General features: G+C 47.2%; 1 protein-coding gene across 1 annotated transcript in view; it reads right to left on the reverse strand.

The window, feature by feature from the left end:
- The window catches only part of LOC126213071 (adenylate cyclase type 5-like), a 779,221-nt gene that overhangs the window by 302,068 nt on the left and 454,466 nt on the right, over positions 1–22,687 (reverse strand). Inside the window, exons 5-6 of the mRNA XM_049940658.1 lie at positions 18,288–18,446; positions 6,545–6,716 (exon numbers count right to left, since the gene is read on the reverse strand). Coding sequence (XP_049796615.1) covers positions 6,545–6,716; positions 18,288–18,446 — 331 coding nt within the window. The remainder of the gene's footprint in view (positions 1–6,544; positions 6,717–18,287; positions 18,447–22,687) is intronic.

A 22,687-nucleotide genomic window follows, 5' to 3' on the forward strand; every position in this document is an offset into this window, starting at 1 on the left:
CGTATAGGCATGGGTACTCACATACAGAGATATGTAGAAAGGCAGAATACGGTGCTGCGGTCAGCAGCGCGTATGTTACTGCTGCTACAATGGCAGGTCATCAAGATTTAAGTGAGTCTGAACGCCATTTTTAGACGGTGCACCAGCGATGGGACACTGTATATCCGAGGTAGCGATGAAGTGAGAATTTTCCGTTGCCAGCATTTCACGACTGTACCGTGAATAACAGGAATCCGGTAAAACATCAAATGAAACTTCCTGGCAGATTAAAACTGTGTGCCCGACCGAGACTCGAACTCGGGACCTTTGCCTTTTGCGGGCAAGTGCTCTACCATCTGAGCTACCGAAGCACGACTCACGCCCGGTCTCACAGCTTTACTTCTGCCAGTATCTCGTCTCCTACCTTCCAAACTTTACAGAAGCTCTCCTGCGAACCTTGCAGAACTAGCACTCCTGAAAGAAAGGATACTGCGGAGACATGGCTTAGCCACAGCCTGGGGGATGTTTCCAGAATGAGATTTTCACTCTGCAGCGGAGTGTGCGTAGGAGACGAGACACTGGCAGAAGTAAAGCTGTGAGACCGGGCGTGAGTCGTGCTTCGGTGTCTTTGCCCGCGAAAGGCAAAGGTCCCGAGTTCGAGTCTCGGTCGGGCACACAGTTTTAATCTGCCAGGAAGTTTCATATCAGCGCACACTCCGCTGCAGAGTGAAAATCTCATTCTGAAAACATCAAATGTCCGACTTCACTCCGCCCGGAGAAAGATCCTGCAAGAACGGGACCAACAACGACATAAGAGAATCGCTCAACGTGACATAAGTGTAACATTTTCGCAAATTGCAGCAGACATCAAAGCTGGGCCATCATGTCAGCATGCGAACCATTTGATATGGCCCGTCAACACCGACGTTGGAATTCTGATGACTGGAAACATGTTGCCTGGTCACACGAGTCTCGTTTCAAATTGTATCGAGTTCATGAACATGTTTGGGTATGGATACAACCGCATGAACCCATGGATCCTGCATGTCAGCAAGGGACTGTTCAAGCTGGAGGCGGCCCTATAACAGTAGGTGTGGGCAGCTGGACTGATATGGGACCCCTGATCCGTCTAGATACGACTCTGACAGGTGCCACGAACGTAAGTGTCCTGTCTGATCAACCGCATCCATTCATGTCAATTATGCATTCCGACCGACTTGGGCAATTCGAGGAGGACACTGCGGCACCTCACAAGTCCAGAATTGCTACAGAGTGGCTCCAGGAACACTCTGAGTTTAAACTTCTGCTGGTAGCCAAACTCCCCAGACATGAACATTATTGGGCAAATGAGGGATGCCTTGCAACGTACTGTTCGGACAAGATCTCGTACTCTTACAGATGTATGGACATCCCTGCAGGATTCATGGTGTCAGTTCCCTCCAGGACTACTTTAGACATTGGTCGAGTCCATGACACGTCGTGCTGTGGGCCTTCTACATACACGTGGTGGCCCTACATGATATTAGGCAGGTGTACCAGTCTATTTGGCTCTCTAGTGTTTGATGATGAGAAATACTGCTTTCAATTACCAATATCTTCTGTCAGTTTTCAGTCAATTGCGCATCAAGTACTTCAGGGGCTATTTTCTCAAAAACGGGATAGGAGAGGTGTGAGGGCGGGTGTTGAGCGAAAATATGATAGGGTCTTTCATTTACTTTCTACGCAGGCGACTTTCCAAGTAAGTGTCGAATCGGTACCCCACACCTTATGAAGTTTCCGTCGTGAGCAGAAATATAGAAAATAATTTTTTGGAGTGTACATAGTTCAATATTCGATAATTGCGTGGCAGGACGCAGCATAGACTCTTCCGTGTGCGGTCTACACGGCTACCAATAGATGTCAGGAGGCCCAATGTTAGGTATGAATTTTTACGGACAGCTGGCGCTGGCGCTGGCGCTGTCTGCCGCCTGGAGTCCTACTCGGGTTCCGTCCAATAAGTTCCAACCCATGACAGACATATCTCGAAATCTATTTGACATAAATCCAAGGTGAGTGAGGGTGAGAAATTTTCTTGTCCAGTGTGATTGTGCACTGATCAGCGAGAGCATTGTGACCATCGACCCACTGTCGATGTAAACCCGTCCAGGTGATAGCAGCGTCACCCTGCGAGGAGTGACTACAAGTCAGTCACACGCACGGTGCATGTAGTACCAGTGAGTGTGCTGTCCCTGTGTAGAATGAGGAAGGCATGTGATCTACCTGAGGCTGACCGAGGGCCGATTGTGTTGGCCCAGAGGCTCGGCTCAGCACGAGCATTTCGGAAACGGCACGACTTGTCGGGTGTTCGAGGAATGCTGTGGTGAGTGTCTTCAACACGTGGGAGTACCAAGTGAAGCCTCGTCCAAATGTCGTGCAGTTGGGTGGCCACCCCACATTACAGGTGTTGGACGCTGTAGGCTGGGCAGACTAATAAAACAGGACAGGCGGCGAACTATGGCGGAACTGATGTCACACTTTAATGCTGGACAGGGTACTAGTGTATCTGAAGACATAGTACACCGAACACTATTAAAGATGGGCCTCCACAGCCGACGACCCCTGAGTGTATGTCGGTGTTAACATCACGACATCGGCAACTACGACTGAAATGGGCACACAGCCATCAGCACCGGACGTTCACGCAGTGACAGGGCGTTGCACAGTCTGATTAATTGCGATACCTTCTTTACAATGCGGAAGTGAGGGCGCGAATCGGTCGTCTTCCAGGGCAACACCTCCTCCATACCTGTACTGCGGGACAGAGACAAGCTGGCGGCCGCTCCATTATGCTCTGGAGAACATTCACGTGGGTATCCATGAGTCCAGTGGAGCTCGTACAAGGCGCAACGACGGCCAAGGAGAGAGCCGTGGTAAAAATTGCTGTTTTGAAGAGCGCGCCGCAGCGCGTAGTGTAAAGCAGTCGCCCTCCGTTTCTGGCGGTGGCGCCGCTGTGGCAATCGCAGCTTTGGTATCTCCCTCTGGTGGAAAAGGGGAAAGGTTGCCTGTCCACGTGCATTTACGGGGCGCTATCAGCTCGCCAGTGGTGCAGTTGGCCAGGGAGAGTCTGTGAGCGAGTCTGGTCAGTTGGTCAGCCGGGTCAGTGTGGGGCAGTCAGTGTCTGTCTCTCATCCGGAGTATGTGTTAGGCCGCCAGTCTGCGCGAATTGTTCAAGCAATGGACATTGGCAGTCGGATTGATCGGTAGGTTGGTCTCTTCCGCGGCAGGGATGTCGGGTAGTCTGAAGGCATGTTTCCCCTGTAGGGGTGGGTCCGACCGAGTGTATTGCTTAGTCAGTGTCTGTCTGTCATCCGGAGTGTTAGTATGTGTTAGGCCGCCAGTCTGTTCGAGTTGCTCAAGCAAAGGTCATTGGCGGTTGGATCGATCGGTTGGTCGGTCGCAGAAGATGACTTGTCTATCTTGAGCGTCGGCGCATGTGAGGTCGCCATGTGAGTCCAGTGGGCCGCGCCGTATAGCGAGGGGTAGTGGCTTCGCGGTCGACACGAGAGCAACAGGAGTCAACCCACGACATCTGTCTGGCCGGTGCGAGCTGCGACGCCGTGAGACGGGAGATCGGCACGCCTTCCTGCGTCCGTCGAAGCGGCTGGCAGCGGACGGTTCGGGAGAGCGTTTTGGGGGTGCTGTGCCAGGTCTTCGCCAGACATCGCAGTTCATTAGAAGGTAAGTGATTCGTGATATGTTGTTTCATTGACTTGTTAAATTCTACTTGTTTTCTTGGTCAGTCCTTCGTCCCCAGCTTGCTCGTCTGTCTCTCGTCCGCATTTGTTAGGCAGTTAGTGTCTGTCTGTCTGTCGGACTGCCGTACGTTAATAGCTGTCTTTGTCATGTTTGTCGGATTCCGTGTTAACGAATTTATTCCTTGAAGTGTAACGGCCGAATTCCTGAAATATGTTTTTATCTTGCCTAGCATCTTGAGAGGCGGTATATATGTGAAATATAGAGCATGTTTTTACATTTCATGTAAGACTGCATTTCATGGGTTTTTATTTAAATGGTCATTTCAGTATATAAAGTTGCTACCCTTTCACCGTAAGAGTTTTTTTTTTTTTTAATCAAGTTACACCTTCAGTGGCAAGTTAAATTTTTTAATGTTAGTGTGTTGTACCATTTCCATCCCTCCTACGGGGTGCATAGTTCATGTGCTTGTGTGAGTTGTTAAAATTTTTAGTTTAAAGTAATCTGGTGTGTTACAGATTTGCACCAGTGTAGTCTTTCAGATGTTGTGAGCGGTCGTGACTACAATGTGTCAAAAGGGTGCGGCAAGGTTCTCAGCCCGAAAACTCAGTGTCAAAATTTGCTCTTTCTGCCTCTGAATAAACTGTAACTTTATATTTAGAGGGTGCTTTCTGATTATAATTTTAAATCTGTTTAAAAAAGAAAGGAAGGGCTTTTAGGAATAAAATTTCCATTTTTTGAAAGAAATTTAATTTGTTTTCATTAGTTACCCACTGGCAATTACTTCCACGCTCACATAGTGTGATTAAATGTGTTAATGTTCTTGAGGAATCGCTCGTAAATAAAGTAAATTCTTAAGAAAAGGTTTTGAAAGTAAATATAACGGTTCAAGGAGTATCGTACACTGGTTGCGGATCATGTATGCCTGTTCGTGACGATCATGTTTCCCAGTGGCAGTGTCATTTTTCAGCAAGATAATGCCCCATGTCACAAGGCCAGGAGTGCGATGGAGTGGTTCGAGGAGATGCGAGTTCTAATTGAATTGCTGGCTCCCCAACTGGCCAAAGCTGAATCCGGTCGAACACATCTGGGATGTGAGTGAACATGGCGTCAGAGCTTATCGCCCCTGTCCCACGAATTTACGAGAATTAAGTGCGCTGTGTGCGCAGATGTGGCGCCAACTGCCTCCAGCGACCTACCGAGGCCTCATTGCTTCAGTGCCACGACTAGAGATGGGCAAAACTGTTCTTTTCAGAGATCGGATCAGAACTGTTCACTCCCTGAAATGAACTAGCTCTTTTTCATGACTCACCACTCATTCACAATAGGAAATAAATGGAAGGCACATTGCCCTTTAAACTTGGTCTATTCCAGTACTATACCTGTATTTTGATCTTATTTGATCCTATTGTGAAGTAACACAGATAATAAGTAAGAATTTTGTATTGTTTATTGAAATTTCCTCGATATGACAAAGTTTTTGATTATTGATTTATTTTGCACTATCGTGGTATTTTGGGTGATCGGAAAATGTTGTAACGTGAGATTTAAATTAACAATATATTTGGCTATAATGTATTAAAATTTCATTAACTTCGTACAAATACATCGCAAGCCATATATTTTTAAAGTGAACGTTTCCTTCTGAAGACGCCTAAAATCGCAAAATCCGTACCAGAATAAGAAAAAAAAATATATAAATTTGACTGTAAGACTAAAGTGCTGCATATAGTCTTATGCAGAATAAAACAATGAATATATTGGTGTATCACATTTTGCGATACGTTTATCGGTTCGCTCGTAATTAAAGCGTAAATTCGAGTGTCCGTAATAAAAATCCTATAGTAATAGGAGTCGTCAGGAACCTAATCTGATCAGTTTAAACAAATAAAAATAGAATAAAAACAAATGATGTATACATAACATAATAATGTAATATACATAGCGGTATTACTACGAAGAACAATATCCAGTAGAGACGAACTCCGATGCAGAGGTGCTGAGTCAAGCTGGTCGAGCCGCGAGCTGTATTGCTGCGTGAGGTAAGACCGCAAGACCAGAGTGACACCTGAGTTGCTTTGCTCAACGCTCTGGCTAGAGTCGAGAACGGTGGGGTGAGCGTTGAGCGGGCGAGTTCCGAGGGTGGGGGGAGCGGTGAACGGCCACGAGTCACCCGCTCCGAGACAAATCGTCCGTTCTCTTGCGAGCAGGTTGTTGCAAGTAGTTCTTATGTTCTCCGCTAGGAGGCTCTCTGTCTTGTTGCTCGTATCAACCGCCCAGAGGGCAGGACGTGCGACTGAAACGATCGCCGACGGAGTGCGATGCTAAGCTGCTCCAGACACTGCACGTGGCAGAGGAAGCACAGAGACAGTACGGCATATGTGAAACACAAAATCCAATGCGGCACTGCACAATGCAGGCAGCCAAGTCAGAAGCAGAGCAGAGGCCGGCGCTGGCTGTGTTGTGTGGCGTGCAGTGTGCTCTGACCAGCAGAGGCCCCGCTGATATGCTCCGTCTCTCTCTCTCTCTCTCTCTCTCTCTCTCTCTCTCTCTCTGCTGTGGGACACGTTTGGAGGTACCGTTCTTTTTTTCTGAATCATTGATTGTTCACTCCTTTGAAAGATTCAACTCTATGAATCAGTTCAGGAGTGGATCCCCCATCTCTAGCCACGACGCGTCGCGCCTGTTATCCGTACCAGACGTGGACATAGGTAGGTGGTCATAACATTCTGGCTGATCGGTGTATGAGGTGTGTTGTGGGACTCGGTGTTGCAGTGTAGTGGCGGTGTGTGGGCCGAGTGGCTGGCGCCGTGCCGTGGTGCGGACTACTCACGGAGGCCCTGGAGGCCGGCGTGGACACCTGCCCGGCGCCGGACTGCGGCACGATGAGGAAGGTCTCGATGTTGTGGTCGCGCAGGTAGGCGTTCCGCTCGCCGCCGTGGCCCGCCTCCACCGCGTAGTCGCCGCCCAGGCAGCGCAGCGTCTCGCTGGTCACGTGCACGCGTCTGCAGGCACACGTGCAAGAAAAAGACACGTGCCAACACGGTTACAAATCCACTACCAATGATCAGATCTTCCAGATGCCAACAGCCGAGTTGCGACGTCGTGTTGTCGCCACGTTTCGACGAGTTTCCAACTGGTCATCTTCAGGCGAAGACCGTTTGACTGCATGTCCATTGGGAAATGGAAATGAGCGTTTGGCGCCATTGGCCGGGAGGCCCCTTAGGGTCAGGTCCGGCCGCCTTGGTACAGGTCTCATTACATCCGACGCCACATTGGGCAACCTGCGCGCCAAATGGGGATGAAATGATGATGAAGACAACACAACACCCAGTCCTTGAGCGGAGAAAATCCCCGACCCAGCCGATAATCGAACCCAGGCCCGTAGGACGGCAATCCGTCACGCTGAGCGCTCAGCTATCGGGGCGGACATCTCCATTGGGGACTCGGCTGTTCGATACATGATGTCAACTCAAAAACTTTTCAGTCGTCTACTTTCCGAACTTATTTTATGTGGCTACTAGTTTCGGCGATTTACTACGGCATCTTCAGACCGCTGACCGACGTATGGGAAGATTACACCTCGATCCTGATCAAAACAGGAGCCAGCAATGTTGCTATTAGTAGATTTCTGCTTGCTATAGCGATCCGTAGTTGAAGGTACCGCTATAGCAAGCAGCAGTCTATTAGTACCAGTATTGTTACCCCTTGTTTTGGTCAGAACCGAAGTGCAACCATCCTACAAGTCGGTCAGGGGCCTGAAGATAGCGTAGTAAATCGCCGAAACTGGTAGCTAAATAAAATAAGTTTGGAAACTACATGGCTGAAAGATGTTTAATTTAACATCCCAAGACCGGGTGAAGTTGCGCAGTAGTTAACACACTGGACTCCCATTATGGAGAAAGACGTTTCAAATCTGTGTACGGCCACCCAAATTTAGCTGACATGATTTCCCTGAATCACTTCAGCGAAATGCCAGGATGGTTTCTTTTCAAAGGAAACAGCTGGTATCGTTCTCTATCCTTTGGTAATTTCAGCTCGTATTCCGTCTCTAACGATCCCTCTGTCGACGAGACATTAAAAAATAATCTTCCTTCCTTTCTTCTTCGCTCAGGCGAAGATGAAAGGTATGGGTAGGAAACTCGTCGAAACGTTGCGACTACGCGATATCGCGAATCGGCTGATAAACCGAGATTATTTCATCAAAGGACGACGTTCACCGACACTGTTCAGGCTGGTAGTCTGCTGTTAGCAAATCGCCTAATGTATTCTCTACAAGCAGCGTTTCCACTTCAATACCCGTTCAGGTATGTCGCTATACACAGGATTTATAAATACATGCATCATCCTTAAAGTATACAGTATAATTGGCCAACAAATCACAATCACAGGTGAAATATTCAATTGTGTAAACTCAAGCACAACTTCGTCACTTCAAATTCAAAACTGACATTCAGTAACTAGATCCATAGCAAACTGAGTACCAACAAGTGAAGCGAAAACTTATCGCTATAACTGGGTGTACCCCTGTAATCAATTGAAGTCAGACAAATGTTGTATGTAATGCTTTACTCGAATTAATCTTTGAAACCCATAATGTTTACTATTTCTTCTGAAATACCTTGAATAATAAAAGTAACTACTAGCACTTTTTTTTTTAATTTGACATGTACTACGTCAAGAAAATAATAATTCAGAGAAAGATTTCATGCCTGGTGGACAAAGCAGCATTCATCTCTGTGTGACGGTTTCTCGGGTGGTTCTACTGAAAAAAAAATTATTGAAGAGCATGGGCGTGGTGGGAGACACTGCTACGAAAACAGCTTCATCTTATCACAAAGAACCACGCTGAACTGACACGTCCTATAGAGGATGACTGCGCTAAATGGGTTCAAACTGCAGGAAACGATTCCTGAGACTATAAGGATCAATAATATCATATGGACATAAACCTGGGAATGCATTCTGAACGAGGAACACTATGAGGGCTATACATGCATTTGAAGGTGCAGATAAAAGACCGTTGACAGTGTAGGTTTCAATAATCGAAATTACACAGTAGTACGCAGGGTATGTGCGTGGTGAGCAGTTTCAATGAGAGGAAAAACGAGTTTCCAAAATTTTTCGAATTTTCTATTGTAATTGTCTTTCACATAATATACTGTGCTGTCCTTCAGTTATGACAGTGGCTGAACCTGGACCACCATAGTACCGGAGATTTTGCGTAAAACTGTAAGTAGGCTGTTTAGGTTTTTATGTTGGTAACGCCACGTAGCGCTCTGTATGAAAATTACTGAGTGTGCTGTGTGCAGTCTGTGGCTGGTTTGCATTGTTGTTTGCTATTGTAGTGTTGGGCAGCTGGATGTGAACAGCACACAGCGTTGCGCAATTGGAGGTGAGCCGCCAGCAGTAGTGGATGTGCGGAGAGAGATGGCGGAGTTTTGAGAGCGGATGATCTGGACGTGTGTCCATCAGACAGAGTAAATTTGTAAGACTGGATGGCATGAACTGCCATATATATTATGACTTTTGAACACTATTAAGGTAAATACGTTGTTTGTTCTTTATCAAAATCTTTCATTTGCTAACTATGCCTATCAGTAGTTAGTCCCTTCAGTAGTGAGAATCTTTCATTTGCTAACTATGCCTATCAGTAGTTAGTCCCTTCAGTAGTGAGAATCTTTCATTTAGCTGGCAGTAGTGGCGCTCGCTGTATTGCAGTAGTTCGAGTAACGAAGATTTTTGTGAGGTAAGTGATTCATGAAAGGTATAGGTTATTGTTAGTCAGGGCCATTCTTTTGTAGGCATCTTTCAAAGTCAGATTGCGTTGCGCTAAAAATATTGTGTGTCAGTTTAAGCACAGTCATTTATAATTTTTCTAAGGGGACGTTTCAAAACCAACGCTCAGTCCACGTGACCATCGTCCCACGGAAGTACCGCTGACGGAAGGACACCCACTGAAGTACCCTCCGCTCACCAATGCGAGGACTGGGAGCCCGCTCACGTGGGGCGCGCCGGACAGCTTGGTAAGAGTGCATTGGAACTGAGAGCTCTCTCTTGCTTGCCGCCTCGGTCCTCGACCACATGTGTCCACTAGTTCCTGCCTTTGGGGTCTCAGTGCCTCTCGATTTAATTGCGGCAGCCTCTTACCGCTGTAGCTAGTTTGAGTTGATTGTACCCCTTAGGTGTAGGATTTTGGAAAACTGAAGCCTCCGTTGGTCACTGGACAAACTTCTTTTGTAGGCTTTCTCCTAACACCACAGACGTCCAATTTCCCGCCCATTTCGCCATCCTGAGCAAGCTCAGCACGGACAATGGAAATGTTCCGTCTGTACTACAGTTTTAGCTCCTCACTTGAGAGGGCAGTGAGCTGGGGCGCCACCACGTAGTGCCCACTTCAGCCTTCACACCACCAAAGGCCTGTCTTGCTGCAGGGCAGGCAGCATCACCTGCAGGAAGGGCAGATATGCCTCGCCTGTGCAGCATCGTGAAAAGACGGCTTGTTCCACGAGGCAGTCACAAGTTATCCTTGTCCATACACTGCAGGTGCCGATGCTTCTCTGTCACCATAACATGACAATTCTCCACAGCAGAAAGGTGGCTGCCATGAAGGTTAACGACACAGTCCCTTATAGTGATTGCCTCATCTGTAGTAGGACAGATGACCAAAACCACAGCACCATAGGGACCTGTGTGACGAACTTCGCCACTCAGGCAAGTCCATAGGTAATCGAGTCTGTTGTAAATGACACCTGCGGAAAAACTTCTACACAGTCGCCTGGCTTGCCCCATGCTGGCGGGCCACCTGCCTGGTTTTGATACTACAGTCAGTGGAATGCATTTCCAGCCGTAAGTCCCTACAACCTTTCTTGCTCCTTAAGCTCTCAGAGACCATTCCCTGATGTTTGTTTCCATTCAGCAAATTCACGCTGTTTATACACTGAGGTGACAAAAGTCGTGGGATGCGATCTAATACCATGTCGGACCTCCTACTGCCAGGCATAACGCGGTAACTCGATGTCGTATGGACTCAAAGTCGTTGCAAGCACTCTTTAGAAATATTGAATAATGCTGCCTCTACAACTGACCTCTCGATAACGAACTGACCTCTCCATTATGGCCATAAATCTTCGATGGGATTCATGTCAGATGATCTGGGTGGCCAAAACGCTCGCTCAAATTGTCCAGAATGATCTTCACACCAATCTCGAACAATTGTGGCCCACAGACATGACATTGTTGTTTGAAATCATGAAGTCCATGCATTGCTGCAAATAGTCTCCAAATAACCGAAAATAGCCGTTTGCTGCCAATGACAGTTTCAGCCCCTACCAGAGGACCCAGCCCAATCCACGTAAATACAGCCCACACCATTATGGAGCCACTACCAGCTTGCACAGTGCCTTGTTGACATCTTGGGTCCATGGCATTGTCTGGTCTGTGCCACACTCTAACCCTACCATAAGCTGTTATCAACTGGAATCGGGACGCATATGACCAGGCCATCTAGGGTCCAGCCGATGTGGTTACAAAGCCAGGAGCGGCGTTGCAGGCCATGTTGTGCTGTTAGCAAAGGCACTCGCGTCAGTCATATGCAGTTGTAGACCATTTACGCCATCTTTCGGCGGACTGTTGTAACGGAACATTCGTCGTACCTCCCACAGTGATTTCTGTGTTTATTTCACCCAGTGTTACTTGTCTGTTAATACTGACATCTCTACATAAACGTCACTGCTCTCGGTCGTTAAGTGAAGGCCGTCGGCCGCTGCATAGTGTGTGAAATTTGGTACCCTCAGCAGACTGATGACACTATGCGACTCGGGATATTCAATTGCCTAATGATTTCCGAAATGGAATGTCCCATGCGTCTAGCACCAACAAACACTCAGCGTTCAAAGTCTGTTAATTCCCGTCATGTGGCCATTATTACGTTGGAAACCTTTTTACACGAATCACCTGAGTACAAATGACGGCTCCGCCAACGCACTGCCCCTTTATACCTTGTGTACGCGGTGCTACCGCCACCTGCCCCTTTATACCTTGTGTACGCGGTGCTACCGCCACCTGCCCCTTTATACCTTGTGTACGCGGTGCTACCGCCACCTGCACCTTTATACCTTGTGTACGCGGTGCTACCGCCACCTGCCCCTTTATACCCTGTGTACATGGTGCTACCGCCACCTGCCCATTTATACCTTGTGTACGTGGTGCTACCGCCACCTGCCCCTTTATACCTTGTGCATGCGGTGCTACCGCCACCTGCCCCTTTATACCTTGTGTACGCAGTGCTACCGCCACCTGCCCCTTTATACCTTGTGTAGACGGCGCTACCGCCACCTGCCCCTTTATACCTTGTGTAGACGGCGCTACCGCCACCTGCCCCTTTATACCTTGTGCACGCGGTGCTACCGCCACCTGCCCCTTTATACCTTGTCTACGCGGTGCTACCGCCACCTGCCCCTTTATACCTTGTGTACGTGGTGCTACCGCCACCTGCCCCTTTATACCTTGTGTACGTGGTGCTACCGCCACCTGCCCCTTTATACCTTGTGTATGCGGTGCTACCGCCACCTGCCCCTTTATACCTTGTCTACGCGGTGCTACCGCCACCTGCCCCTTTATACCTTGTGTATGTGGTCCTACTGCCACCTGCCCATTTATACCTTGTGTATGCGGTGCTACTGCCACCTGCCCCTTTATACCTTGTGTAAGAGGTGCTACCGCCACCTGCCCCTTTATACCTTGTGTACGCGGTGCTACCGCCACCTGCCCATTTATACCTTGTATACACGGTACTACCGCCACTTATATACGTGCATACCGCTATCCCTTACTTTTTGTCACGTCAGTGTAAGTCTGCAGGGTTTCATTGCCGTTTCCACTGATGCCAAAAATTTCTGAACTGTTAGGTCCCATTATATTTCTCCTCTAACTTTTTTATCACTCAACCATCGTATATAGTATCTTCGCAAATATGTTACTGGCTGGCCCCAAGAAATCGTCGTAGGACCTTCGATGTACTCACTGTAAGCAAGTGCATTATTAAGTAGAGTCAGCAGCACTGTAAAGTTGTTCTATAATAATGCCGTTATATACAGGAAAGCTTAGATGTTGAACGACGATAAGGAAGTCTAGAACGACCTGGACATTTCCACTTGGCGCAGCGTATATCAGATCCCTTTAAATGTGGGTAAATTAAGGTAACGAATTCATCGAACAGGAAAAACCCGACAGCATCTAATTACGTGAACATGTTTAGCACGTCATATAATAAAAGCACTTAGAGACAGCGGAAAATTGTTCCCCTCGGAGCACAAGAAAGGCGAATATCCTCTTTAAAAGACTGTAACAGAAAAGCAAGTGCCTCAATCTTGATTCAGCTTTCCTCATCAGAAAATTTTGACAAGCGAACATATTAGCACTTTTTCAAAACACAGAACGTTAGAAATCACGTTATGCTGTCTCCCTTTTAGTGAACCTTTCATACACATACTCAGCATCTTCTCTCACTGCCACGGGCTGTATACGTCTCTTTTCCACTGTCACTGGCTCCTCTCCCACTTAGACTATCTCCTTTAGTCTTTCTTCACCACTGCCACTATCTCCGCTATACATCTTCCCTCATAATTATGTGTTTAAAATTTATGTCCAAACTGTGCCCTCCCTTACGGGAGGAGCCTAAGAAGTGTAATACACAAAAAGAGCCAAAGAAACTCCTACACCTGCCCGACATCTTGTACGCCCCCCCCCCCCCCCCGGGCACGCAGAAGTGCATGGACTCGACTAATGTCTGAAGTAGAGCTGGAGTGGACTGACACTATGAATTCTCCGGGGCTATTCATAAATCCCTAAGAGCACGAAGGGGTAGAGATCTCTTCTGAACAGCATGTTGCAAGCTCAATAATGTTCATATCTGGGGAGTTTGGTGACCAGCAGAAGTGTTTAAACTCGGAAGAGTGTTCCTGGAGCCTCTCTGTAGCAATTCTGGACGTTTCGGGTGTTGTATTGTCGTGCTGGAATTGCCCAGTCCATCGGAATGCAGAATGGACATTAATGGATGCAGATGATCAGACAGGATGCTTACATTCGTGTCACCTGTCAGAGTAGTATCTAGACTTATCAGGGGTTCCATATAACTCCAACTGCATGCCCCCCCCCCCCCGCCCCCATCATTACAGAGCCTTCATCAGCTTAAACAGTCCCCTACTTACATCAAGGGTCCATGGGTTGATGAGGTTGTCTCCATACCCGTAGACGTCTATCCGCTCGATACAATTAGAAACCAGACTCGTCCTACCAGGCAACATGTTTCCTGTCATCAGCAATCCAATGCCAGTACTGACACACCACAGTGAGACGTAAGGCTTTGTGTCATGCAGTCATCAAGGCTACACGAGAGGACCTTTGGCTCCGAAAGCCCATTTTGATCATATTTCGTTGAATGCTCCATACGCTCACACTTGTTGATGGCCCAGCATTGAAATCTGCAGCAATTTGCAGAAGGGTTACTCTTCTGTCACGTTGAACGATTCTCTTCCGTCGTCGTTGGTCCCGTTCTTGCAAAATCTTCTTCCGGCTGCAGCGATGTCGGGGATTTGATGTTTTACCGGATTCCTGATGAAATGAAATGTCGTGTGGCTAGGGCCTCCCGTCGGGTATTCACAGTACACTTGTGAAATGGTCGTTATATGAAAATTCGCACTTCATCGCTTTGTCGGGGACGCTGTGTCCCATAACTCGTCCGCCCACTATACCACGTTCAGCCTCAATTAAATCTTGATAACCTGCCATTGTAACAGCAGTAGCCGATCTAACAACTGCGGCAGACACTTGTTGTCCGCAGCGCCGTCTTCTGCCTGTTTACATATCTCTGTATTTGAATACGGATACATATACCAGTTTCTTTGGCGCTTCAGTCTCGAAGGATCTAGACCACCCCCCCCCCCTCCCCCAAGCCTATGTACGGCCTCGGTTCACCTGTATTTTTCATTTACACTGTCTCCTCTCTCTTTTGTTCCCAATATTTCTGTGTCCAGCACCCTCTCTTTTACTTGCACTCTCTCTCACTGTCCATTCTCCTCCCTCCTTGTTTTCCCCCTCATCTGTCCAGGTCCCCCCCCCCCCCCGCCCATCTGCCCTTGGCTAGGGTGTGTCAGCTTTGTACCGACATTTCGTGCAGTGTTTACAGTGAGTGTTCAGTGTTGTGTGTCTTTTCGGAAGTGTTGCGAACGGACATCATACTGTCGCTGGGTGTGATTTTTATATCTCTTGCGAACAGAAACCAGACTGTCGCCATGTTTTTTTAATTATCTGTCTACTATGTTACTTGTCTGATTCCTGTGTATTTTATTAGCATTGCCAACCCTTTGCTTTATGTTTTAACTTTCCACAATTTTCCACCGTTTTTATTGTTTCTTCTCCCCTTCGTGGGAATCAAAATTTAATAAAGGAAAAAAAATCACTGTTCATCAGTATCTTCTACATCTACATCCACATCTACATCTACGTGATTACTCTGCTATTCACAATAAAGTGCCTGGCAGAGGGTTCAATGAACCACCTTCATGCTGGCTCTCTACCGTTCCACTCTCGAACGGCGGGTGGGGAAAAAGAGCACTTAAATTTTTCTGTGCGAGCCCTGATTTCTCTTATTTTATCGTGATGATCATTTCTCCCTATATAGGTGGATGCCAACAGAATGTCTTCGCACTCGGAGGAGAAAACTGGTGATTGAAATTTCATGAGAAGATCCCGTCGCAACGATAAACGTCTTTGTTTTAATAATTGCCACTCCAATTCACGTATCATGTCTGTGACAGTATCTCCCCTATTTCGCGATAATACAAAGCGAGCTGCCCTTCCTTGTATTTTTTCCATGTCATCCGTCAGTCCCACATGATGCGGATCCCACACCGCACAGCAGTACTCCAGAATAGGGCGGACAAGCGTAGTGTAAGCAGTCTCTTTGGCAGACCTGTTGCACCTTCTCCCTCTTTGACTCCCACTGCTGTTATTCTCATTCATCTGCCTTTCTCTTTCACTACCCGTTTCTCTCTCCCGCCACTAACGTCTCTTCTGTCTTTCTCTCCTATCGGTATGTCACCTCGCACTTCCACCGCCACTATCTATCTGCTACTCTCGTTCCCTTGTGTTCACTGCAACAGAACGATGTTGTGATTACACAGGGTGTTTCCGTAAGAGCGTGTAAAAGTATAACAGGACATAGAGAATGATCCGCTGGACAATTTGAAGTATGGAACCTGGGGTCGGAGAAGCCACCTTAAGAAGATACGGAAGTGAACTTGCTGTTTATTTACACGTACATTCTTTATTTCCTGCACGGAAAGAGGGAGGACGAGCCTGAATAGTTGGAAGTCATGATGCAGGAGGCTGTATAAATGCTCACCATTGTCGATGGTTCCAGGACAGCCCTTGTGCAAGTACATGGGAGGATGACTGCTGACGAGTATTGGGACGACGTACTACCAAGCACTGTGGCTCCATTTGGTGAACGTACTGCAGCGAAATTCACGATGATGGGTTACAAAGCACGTCCCCATCATCATAACATCGTCAACAGCTACCTAGTGGAGAACAGAACCAGTCAGATGGAACGCCCTCCATTTACCCAGATCTCAACTGCATTGAGAAGGCATAGACAATGCTGCAACGAGCGCTTTGCATTGGTCCTTTCCCACCAGAGACCTTACAGGGCATCAGAGAGGATGGTGTGAAGGAATGAGATAATATCTCACAGGCTAGCTGCAGTCAAAAGTGTCTCCAGCTACAAGTAGGGCCAGTTAGTTCACCAACAAAGTGTTATGTAAGATGACAGTGAGAACAAACTGTACTGTTTGCAGTGGAATACTTTTTGATTTCCTTTTGTTCGTGTTTATCAAGTGCAAATTTGTTTATCTCTGTATTTTTGTTTCCTTATGAGTGTACCTCACGGAACAAAATCACTTTTGTTTCCCATTATGTTCAATATTGACAATAAAGCAATATGCAACATTAAACTGAAGTGCCAAAAAAGTGGTATAGGCATGCGTATTCAAATACAGAGATATGTAAGCAGAAAGGAGACGGCGCTGAGTTCAGCAACGCCTATATAAGACAAAAACTGTCTGACGCCGTTCTTAGATCGGTTACTGCTGCTACACTGGCATGTTATCAAGATTTAAGTGATCTTCAATGTGGTCTTACAGTCGGCGATGGGGTACACCATCTCCGAGGTAGCGATAAATGGCGGATTTTCGCGGACGACCATTTAACGAGTGTACCGTGAATATCAGGAATTCGGTAAAACATCAAATCTCCGACATCGCTGCGGCCGGAAAAGATCCTGCGAGAATGGGACCAACGACGACTGAAGATAATTGTTCAACGTGACAGAAGCGCAACCCTTCCGCAAATTGCTACAGATTTCTATGCTCGGCCATCAGCAAGTGTCAGCGTGCGAACCCTTCAACGATTCATCATCGGTATGGGCTTATCGAGCCGAAGGCCCACTCGTGTAACCTTTATGACAGCACGACACAAGGCTTTAGGCCTCGTTTGGGCGTGACAACACCGACATTGGACTGTTGATGGCTGGAAACATGTTGCCTCGTCAGACGAAACTCATTTCAAACTGTAACGAGCGGATGGATGCGACGGGTATGGAGACAACCTCACGAATCCGTGGGGCCTGCATGTCAGCAGGGGACTGTTCAAGCTGGTGGAGGCTCAGTAATTGTGTAGGGCGTGTGCTGTTGGAGTGATACGAGACCCCTGGTACGATTCTGACAGGTGACATGCACATAAGCATCCTATCTTACTACCAGTATTTATTCATGTCCATTCTGCATACGGGCGGACTTGGACGCTTCCAGCAGGACGATGCGACACCCCACACGTTCAGAGTTGCAACAGAGTGGCTCCACGAACACTCTTCTGAGTTTAAATAGTTCTGCTGGTCACCAAACTGCCCAGGTGTGAACATTACTGAGCATATCTTGGATCCCTTGCAACGTGCTCAAGCCACTCGTACTGTTATGGATTTATGGGCAACCCTGAGGGATTCACGGTGTCAGTTCCCTCCAGCACTCCTTCAGACATTCCTTTTGCGTGCTCGCGGGGGCCCTACACGATATTAGGCAGGTGTACCAGTTCAGTGCATTTTGACCACTGCAGCTATTTTCACTTCAACTGGAACATCATTGTAAAAGAAATTACCTGTTGTTTCATGTAGGGTTCATAAAATCAAGATAAGATAGATTAGGGTGCGTAGGTAGGCATGTAGACAGTTGCTCAGTACGTTAATGGAATTGGAAAGAAAATGAATAATACTGGTATGGTGTACCCTCTGCCAAGCAGTACACAATGGCTTGCGGAGCAGAGTATGTACATGTAGCCACTTCGACTCCTCTGCCTGGTCCACTGGTGTCCACGGGCAGTCCAGTATTCAGGCTCTCACGGCACGAGAAGTTTTCTGAAGAGGGTCTTGGCAGAGAAAGCCGAAACTTCGAGGTAGGAAGACGCCTTCAGGGGCTACGTCGCAGGCCTGGACGCTATGCTGGGTTCCGCAGGCCACTTACCCCGGCAGGCCGCCGCTCTCCATGTAGTTGGCCAGCGTGACGTCGTTGGACCAGACGTCGAACTGCCACTTGCGCAGGCCCAGCACGCCGCAGTGCACGCGGCCCGTGTGGATGCCGACGCGCATGTTCACGTTCACGCCCATCACCTCGCGCACCAGCCTGCGGGCACGAGATTCTGCGTAATGAACGTGTAATGGAATTAATGGTTTACATCTCAAGTGACAAAAGTAGTCAGTACCACTGTCCTGCGTAGTATAGATACTATGGACCAGGCAAAGATTTGTCGTTAGCGGAAATTTATGTTAGTGGTGTCCCACAAGGTTGAATCTTAGGCCCACTCCTTTTCGTCGCAAACGCTCTTCAATAATTATTAGGGTAATTAATTTCTTGTTTTGTAGTCGCGTCTGACTGTAACTGAAAAATGTAAAACATAAACAACATACATACAGAGCTGCACTAACATTATGCCATTCATACAACAGTTACATTACATAAAAATACCAAAAACAGCACACTATTTGTACTGTCCTTTAGCATATGACAATATACAGGGTGAGTCAGGAGGAAAGGTACATGCTTTGACGGGTGATAGGATTAGTGATCATGAACGAAAAACTTCATGTGGACGTATGCCCTACTCCGAATGGTTTCTGAGATAGAACAGATTTAATATCACTTTTGTAAGTTTTCCTTGAATAACTCGAAAACCGCACCGTCCAGCGAAAACGCGTCGCAGTAGAAAATTAAACTATATTAAATTTCCTACAAAAAAGATCCTTATCATTTTTTCCTCTATAACTAATGATCTGTGCGAAGAGAGCGCGAGAATGTTGAAAAACTCGCTCCACGCCCATGCACTGTACCTTACGTAGATCTTGTAGGCCAATTTGAGGTATCATATTGAGGTAGCAAGTTGAGACGAACAGTTTGATACGGGGCACTTGTCGTCTGTCGAGTCGAGAAACTACCTCAAATTTGCCTACAAAAACTACGTAAGCTACAGCACATGCGTGTCGAGCGAGTTTTTCAGCATTCTCGCGCTTTCTTCGCACAGACCATTAGTTCTAGAGAAAATAATGAATAGTACCTTTTTTGTAGGAAATTTAATATAGGGTAATTTTGTATTGCCACAGGTTTTCGCTGGAGGGTGCGGTTATCGAGTTATTCAAGAAATACTTACAAAAGTGATATTAAATGTGTTCTGTCAGGGAAACCATTCGGAATAAGGTATACGTCCATATGAAGTTTTTTGTTCAGAATCACTAATACTATCCCCCTCAAAGCATGTAACTTTCCTCCTGACTCACCCTGTACATATGCATTTGCAGTCTGCCAAAAAAAATGTTTAAGGACAAAATCGCCTGTCGCCCATAGGGTTCTTTTTTCCACTGCACTCCTGAGCAACGTCAATGGAATGTCCTCTTGCTCAGATTCAGGCTTGACTCCATAGTGGCATATTATCGATGAGATCATCAAGCTTGTCCTGGTACAAATTGGCCCATTCTTCAATGTGGAGTCTGTGTAAGTCGCACAGATTACATAGTAGCTGTCGACGCCCCAAAATAGCTCGTTTCGGTCGATCCCACACATGTTCGATTGGATTCATGTTCAGGGAATAGGCAGGGCACTCCATTCTGGTGATACTAGCATGTTGACGGAACGAGTTCACAATAACAGCACAGCAGCCGTGCGAGTTGTCGTCGATCAGGACGAAATTGTTGCCAAAATGTTGGTGATACTGTCAAACTATCAGCTGCAGAATCTCATCCCTGTACTGTCGATCAGTGATGGTGCCTCAACAACCAGGAGAGGCATACGGTAGCCCCACGTAGTGCCAATCTAGGTGTCACTCCACCACCACCTTGTAGTATGCTACACAGTGTAGTATGGGACACAGTGTTGGAGGAGTTCAATAGTACCAGGTCTGTGAACACGTTATCTGGGATTATTGGGATACAAACAGATCCGAGTATGGCCCATAAACAACACCCAACGCTAATCCTGGGGCGTCTGTTGTGCATGATTTCTTGCCCATCTCTAACAGTGTTATGGTGTACGATGTAGTCCTTGCCATGGTCTTTGGAAATTGAGGTTTGCAACATGCAGTTGTCTCTTAACAAACTGATGCGGTTCCTTTGACTCAAAAGTCGTAAGTATCGATCATCCTGTGCAATTGTTGAAAATATAGGGCCTGTGCAGTGCAAGTCCTCAACACTAACTGGAACCGATTCCATGTTGGCACCACATTGCTTCATCCGCAGTGCACATGTAGAGCAATTTCGCCAGCTGCCAAGCCTCCTGTGCAACGTGATTATGTGGACCCGATCACTGACTGCTAATGTCCTTCATGGCATGATGGATGGCCGTCCGACTGTTCTACAGACATGTCTAGTATGACCCCACTGGTGCTACAGTTTCGACTAAAATGGTGCAATCGATTTGAGTGTGGTGTTAAACCCATAGGTCACGCTTATGTGCGTATGTTTGCAACCAACGTTAGGGGTGACTTTCCTGTTGGTACAGGAACAGACAATAGCTTCACACCTCCACGATCTAATGGAGTGACGCAAAACTTTTGTTGGTGTGTGTATGTTATGATGCAGTCATAAGGTGTGAGGCACGCAACAGGATGTTTATCTTTTATGATATAGAGTGATGGTACAGATGTTACATATCCCAAAAGACTTAAGTGTTTCAGATGCTCTTTAATATGTGGCAATAACAATCACACATTAAATATGTATACATTGCACTCTATCTCCATCTCTCTGCATCCCGTCCCCTCCTGTCATTGCAGACCTGCCCAACCTCCAAATTCGTCCTGCCTTTATGTCTTCCCACAATCCTCCCCTAAAATCTATCTTCATTTCCACAGATATCAATCAACGGCCGATATATTTACACCCCTCCTTCTGTCTTCCACCCCCCCCCCGCCCACACACACACACACACAGAACACCGTCTACGTATATTGTACCTACAACCATTTCATTGTCAGTGCAGACCCTTCAATTTGTTACTGAAAGTGCATAGCTCTTCAATGAACATCACCATTCCTTAAAACGAATTCAAATATCAACACTACTGGCCATTAAAATTGCTACACCACGAGGATGACGTGCTACAGACGCGAAATTTAACCGACAGGAAGAAGATGCTGTGATACGCAAATGATTAGCTTCTCAGAGCATTCACACAAGTTTGGCGACGGTGGCGACACCTACAACGTGCTGACATGAGGAAAGTTTCCAACCGATTTCTCACACACAAACAGCAGTTGGCCGGCGTTGCCTGGTGAAATGTTGTTGTGAAGCCTCGTGTAAGGAGGAGAAATGCGTACCATCACGTTTCCGACTTTGATAAAGGTCGGATTGTAGTCTATCGCGATTGCGGTTTATCGTATCGCGACATTGCTGCTCGCGTTGGTCGAGATTCAATGATTGTTAGCAGAATATGGAATCGGTGGGTTCAGGAGAGTAATATGGAACGCTGTGCTGGATCCCAACGGCCTCGTATCACTAGCAGTCGAGATGACAGGCATCTTACCCGCATGGCTGTAACGGATCGTGCAGCCACGTCTCGATCCCTGAGTCAACAGATGGGGACGTTTGCAAGACAACAACCATCTGCACGAACAGTTCGACGAAGTTTGCAGCAGTACGGACTATCAGCTCGGAGACCGTGGCTGCAGTTACCCTAGACATTGCATCACAGACAGGAGCGCCTGCGATGGTATAGTCGACGACGAACCTGGGTGCACGAATGGCAAAACATTTTTTCGGATGAATCCAGGTTCTGTTTACAGCATCACGATGGTCGCATCCGTGTCTGGCGTCATCGCGGTGAACGCACATTGGAAGCGTGTATTCGTCATCGTCATACTGGCGTATCAACCGGCGTGATGGTATGCGGTGCCATTGGTTACACGTCTCGATCACCTCTTGTTCGCATTGACGGCACTTTGAACAGTGTAAGTTACATTTCAGATGTGTTACGACCCGTGGCTCTACATTCGATCCCTGCGAAACCCTACATTTCAGCAGGATAATGCACGACCGCATGTTGCACGTCCTGTACGAACCTTCTTTCAGGATACAGAAAATGTTCGACTGCTGCCCTGACCACCACATTCTCCAGATCTCTCACCAATTGAAAATGTCTGGTCAATGGTGGCCGAGCAACTGGCTCTTGACAATACGCCAGTCACTACTCTTGACGAACTGTGGTAACGTGTTGAAGCTGCATGGGCAGCTGTACCTGTACACGCTATCCAAGCTCTGTCTGATTCAATGCCCAGGCATATCAAGGACGTCATTACGGCCAGAGGTGGTTGTTCTGGGTACTGATTTCTCATGATCTATGCACCCAAATTTCGTGTAAATGTAATCACATGTCAGTTC

Source organism: Schistocerca nitens, chromosome 11 (assembly GCF_023898315.1).
Source record: "Schistocerca nitens isolate TAMUIC-IGC-003100 chromosome 11, iqSchNite1.1, whole genome shotgun sequence".
Lineage (NCBI taxonomy): Eukaryota > Metazoa > Arthropoda > Insecta > Orthoptera > Acrididae > Schistocerca > Schistocerca nitens.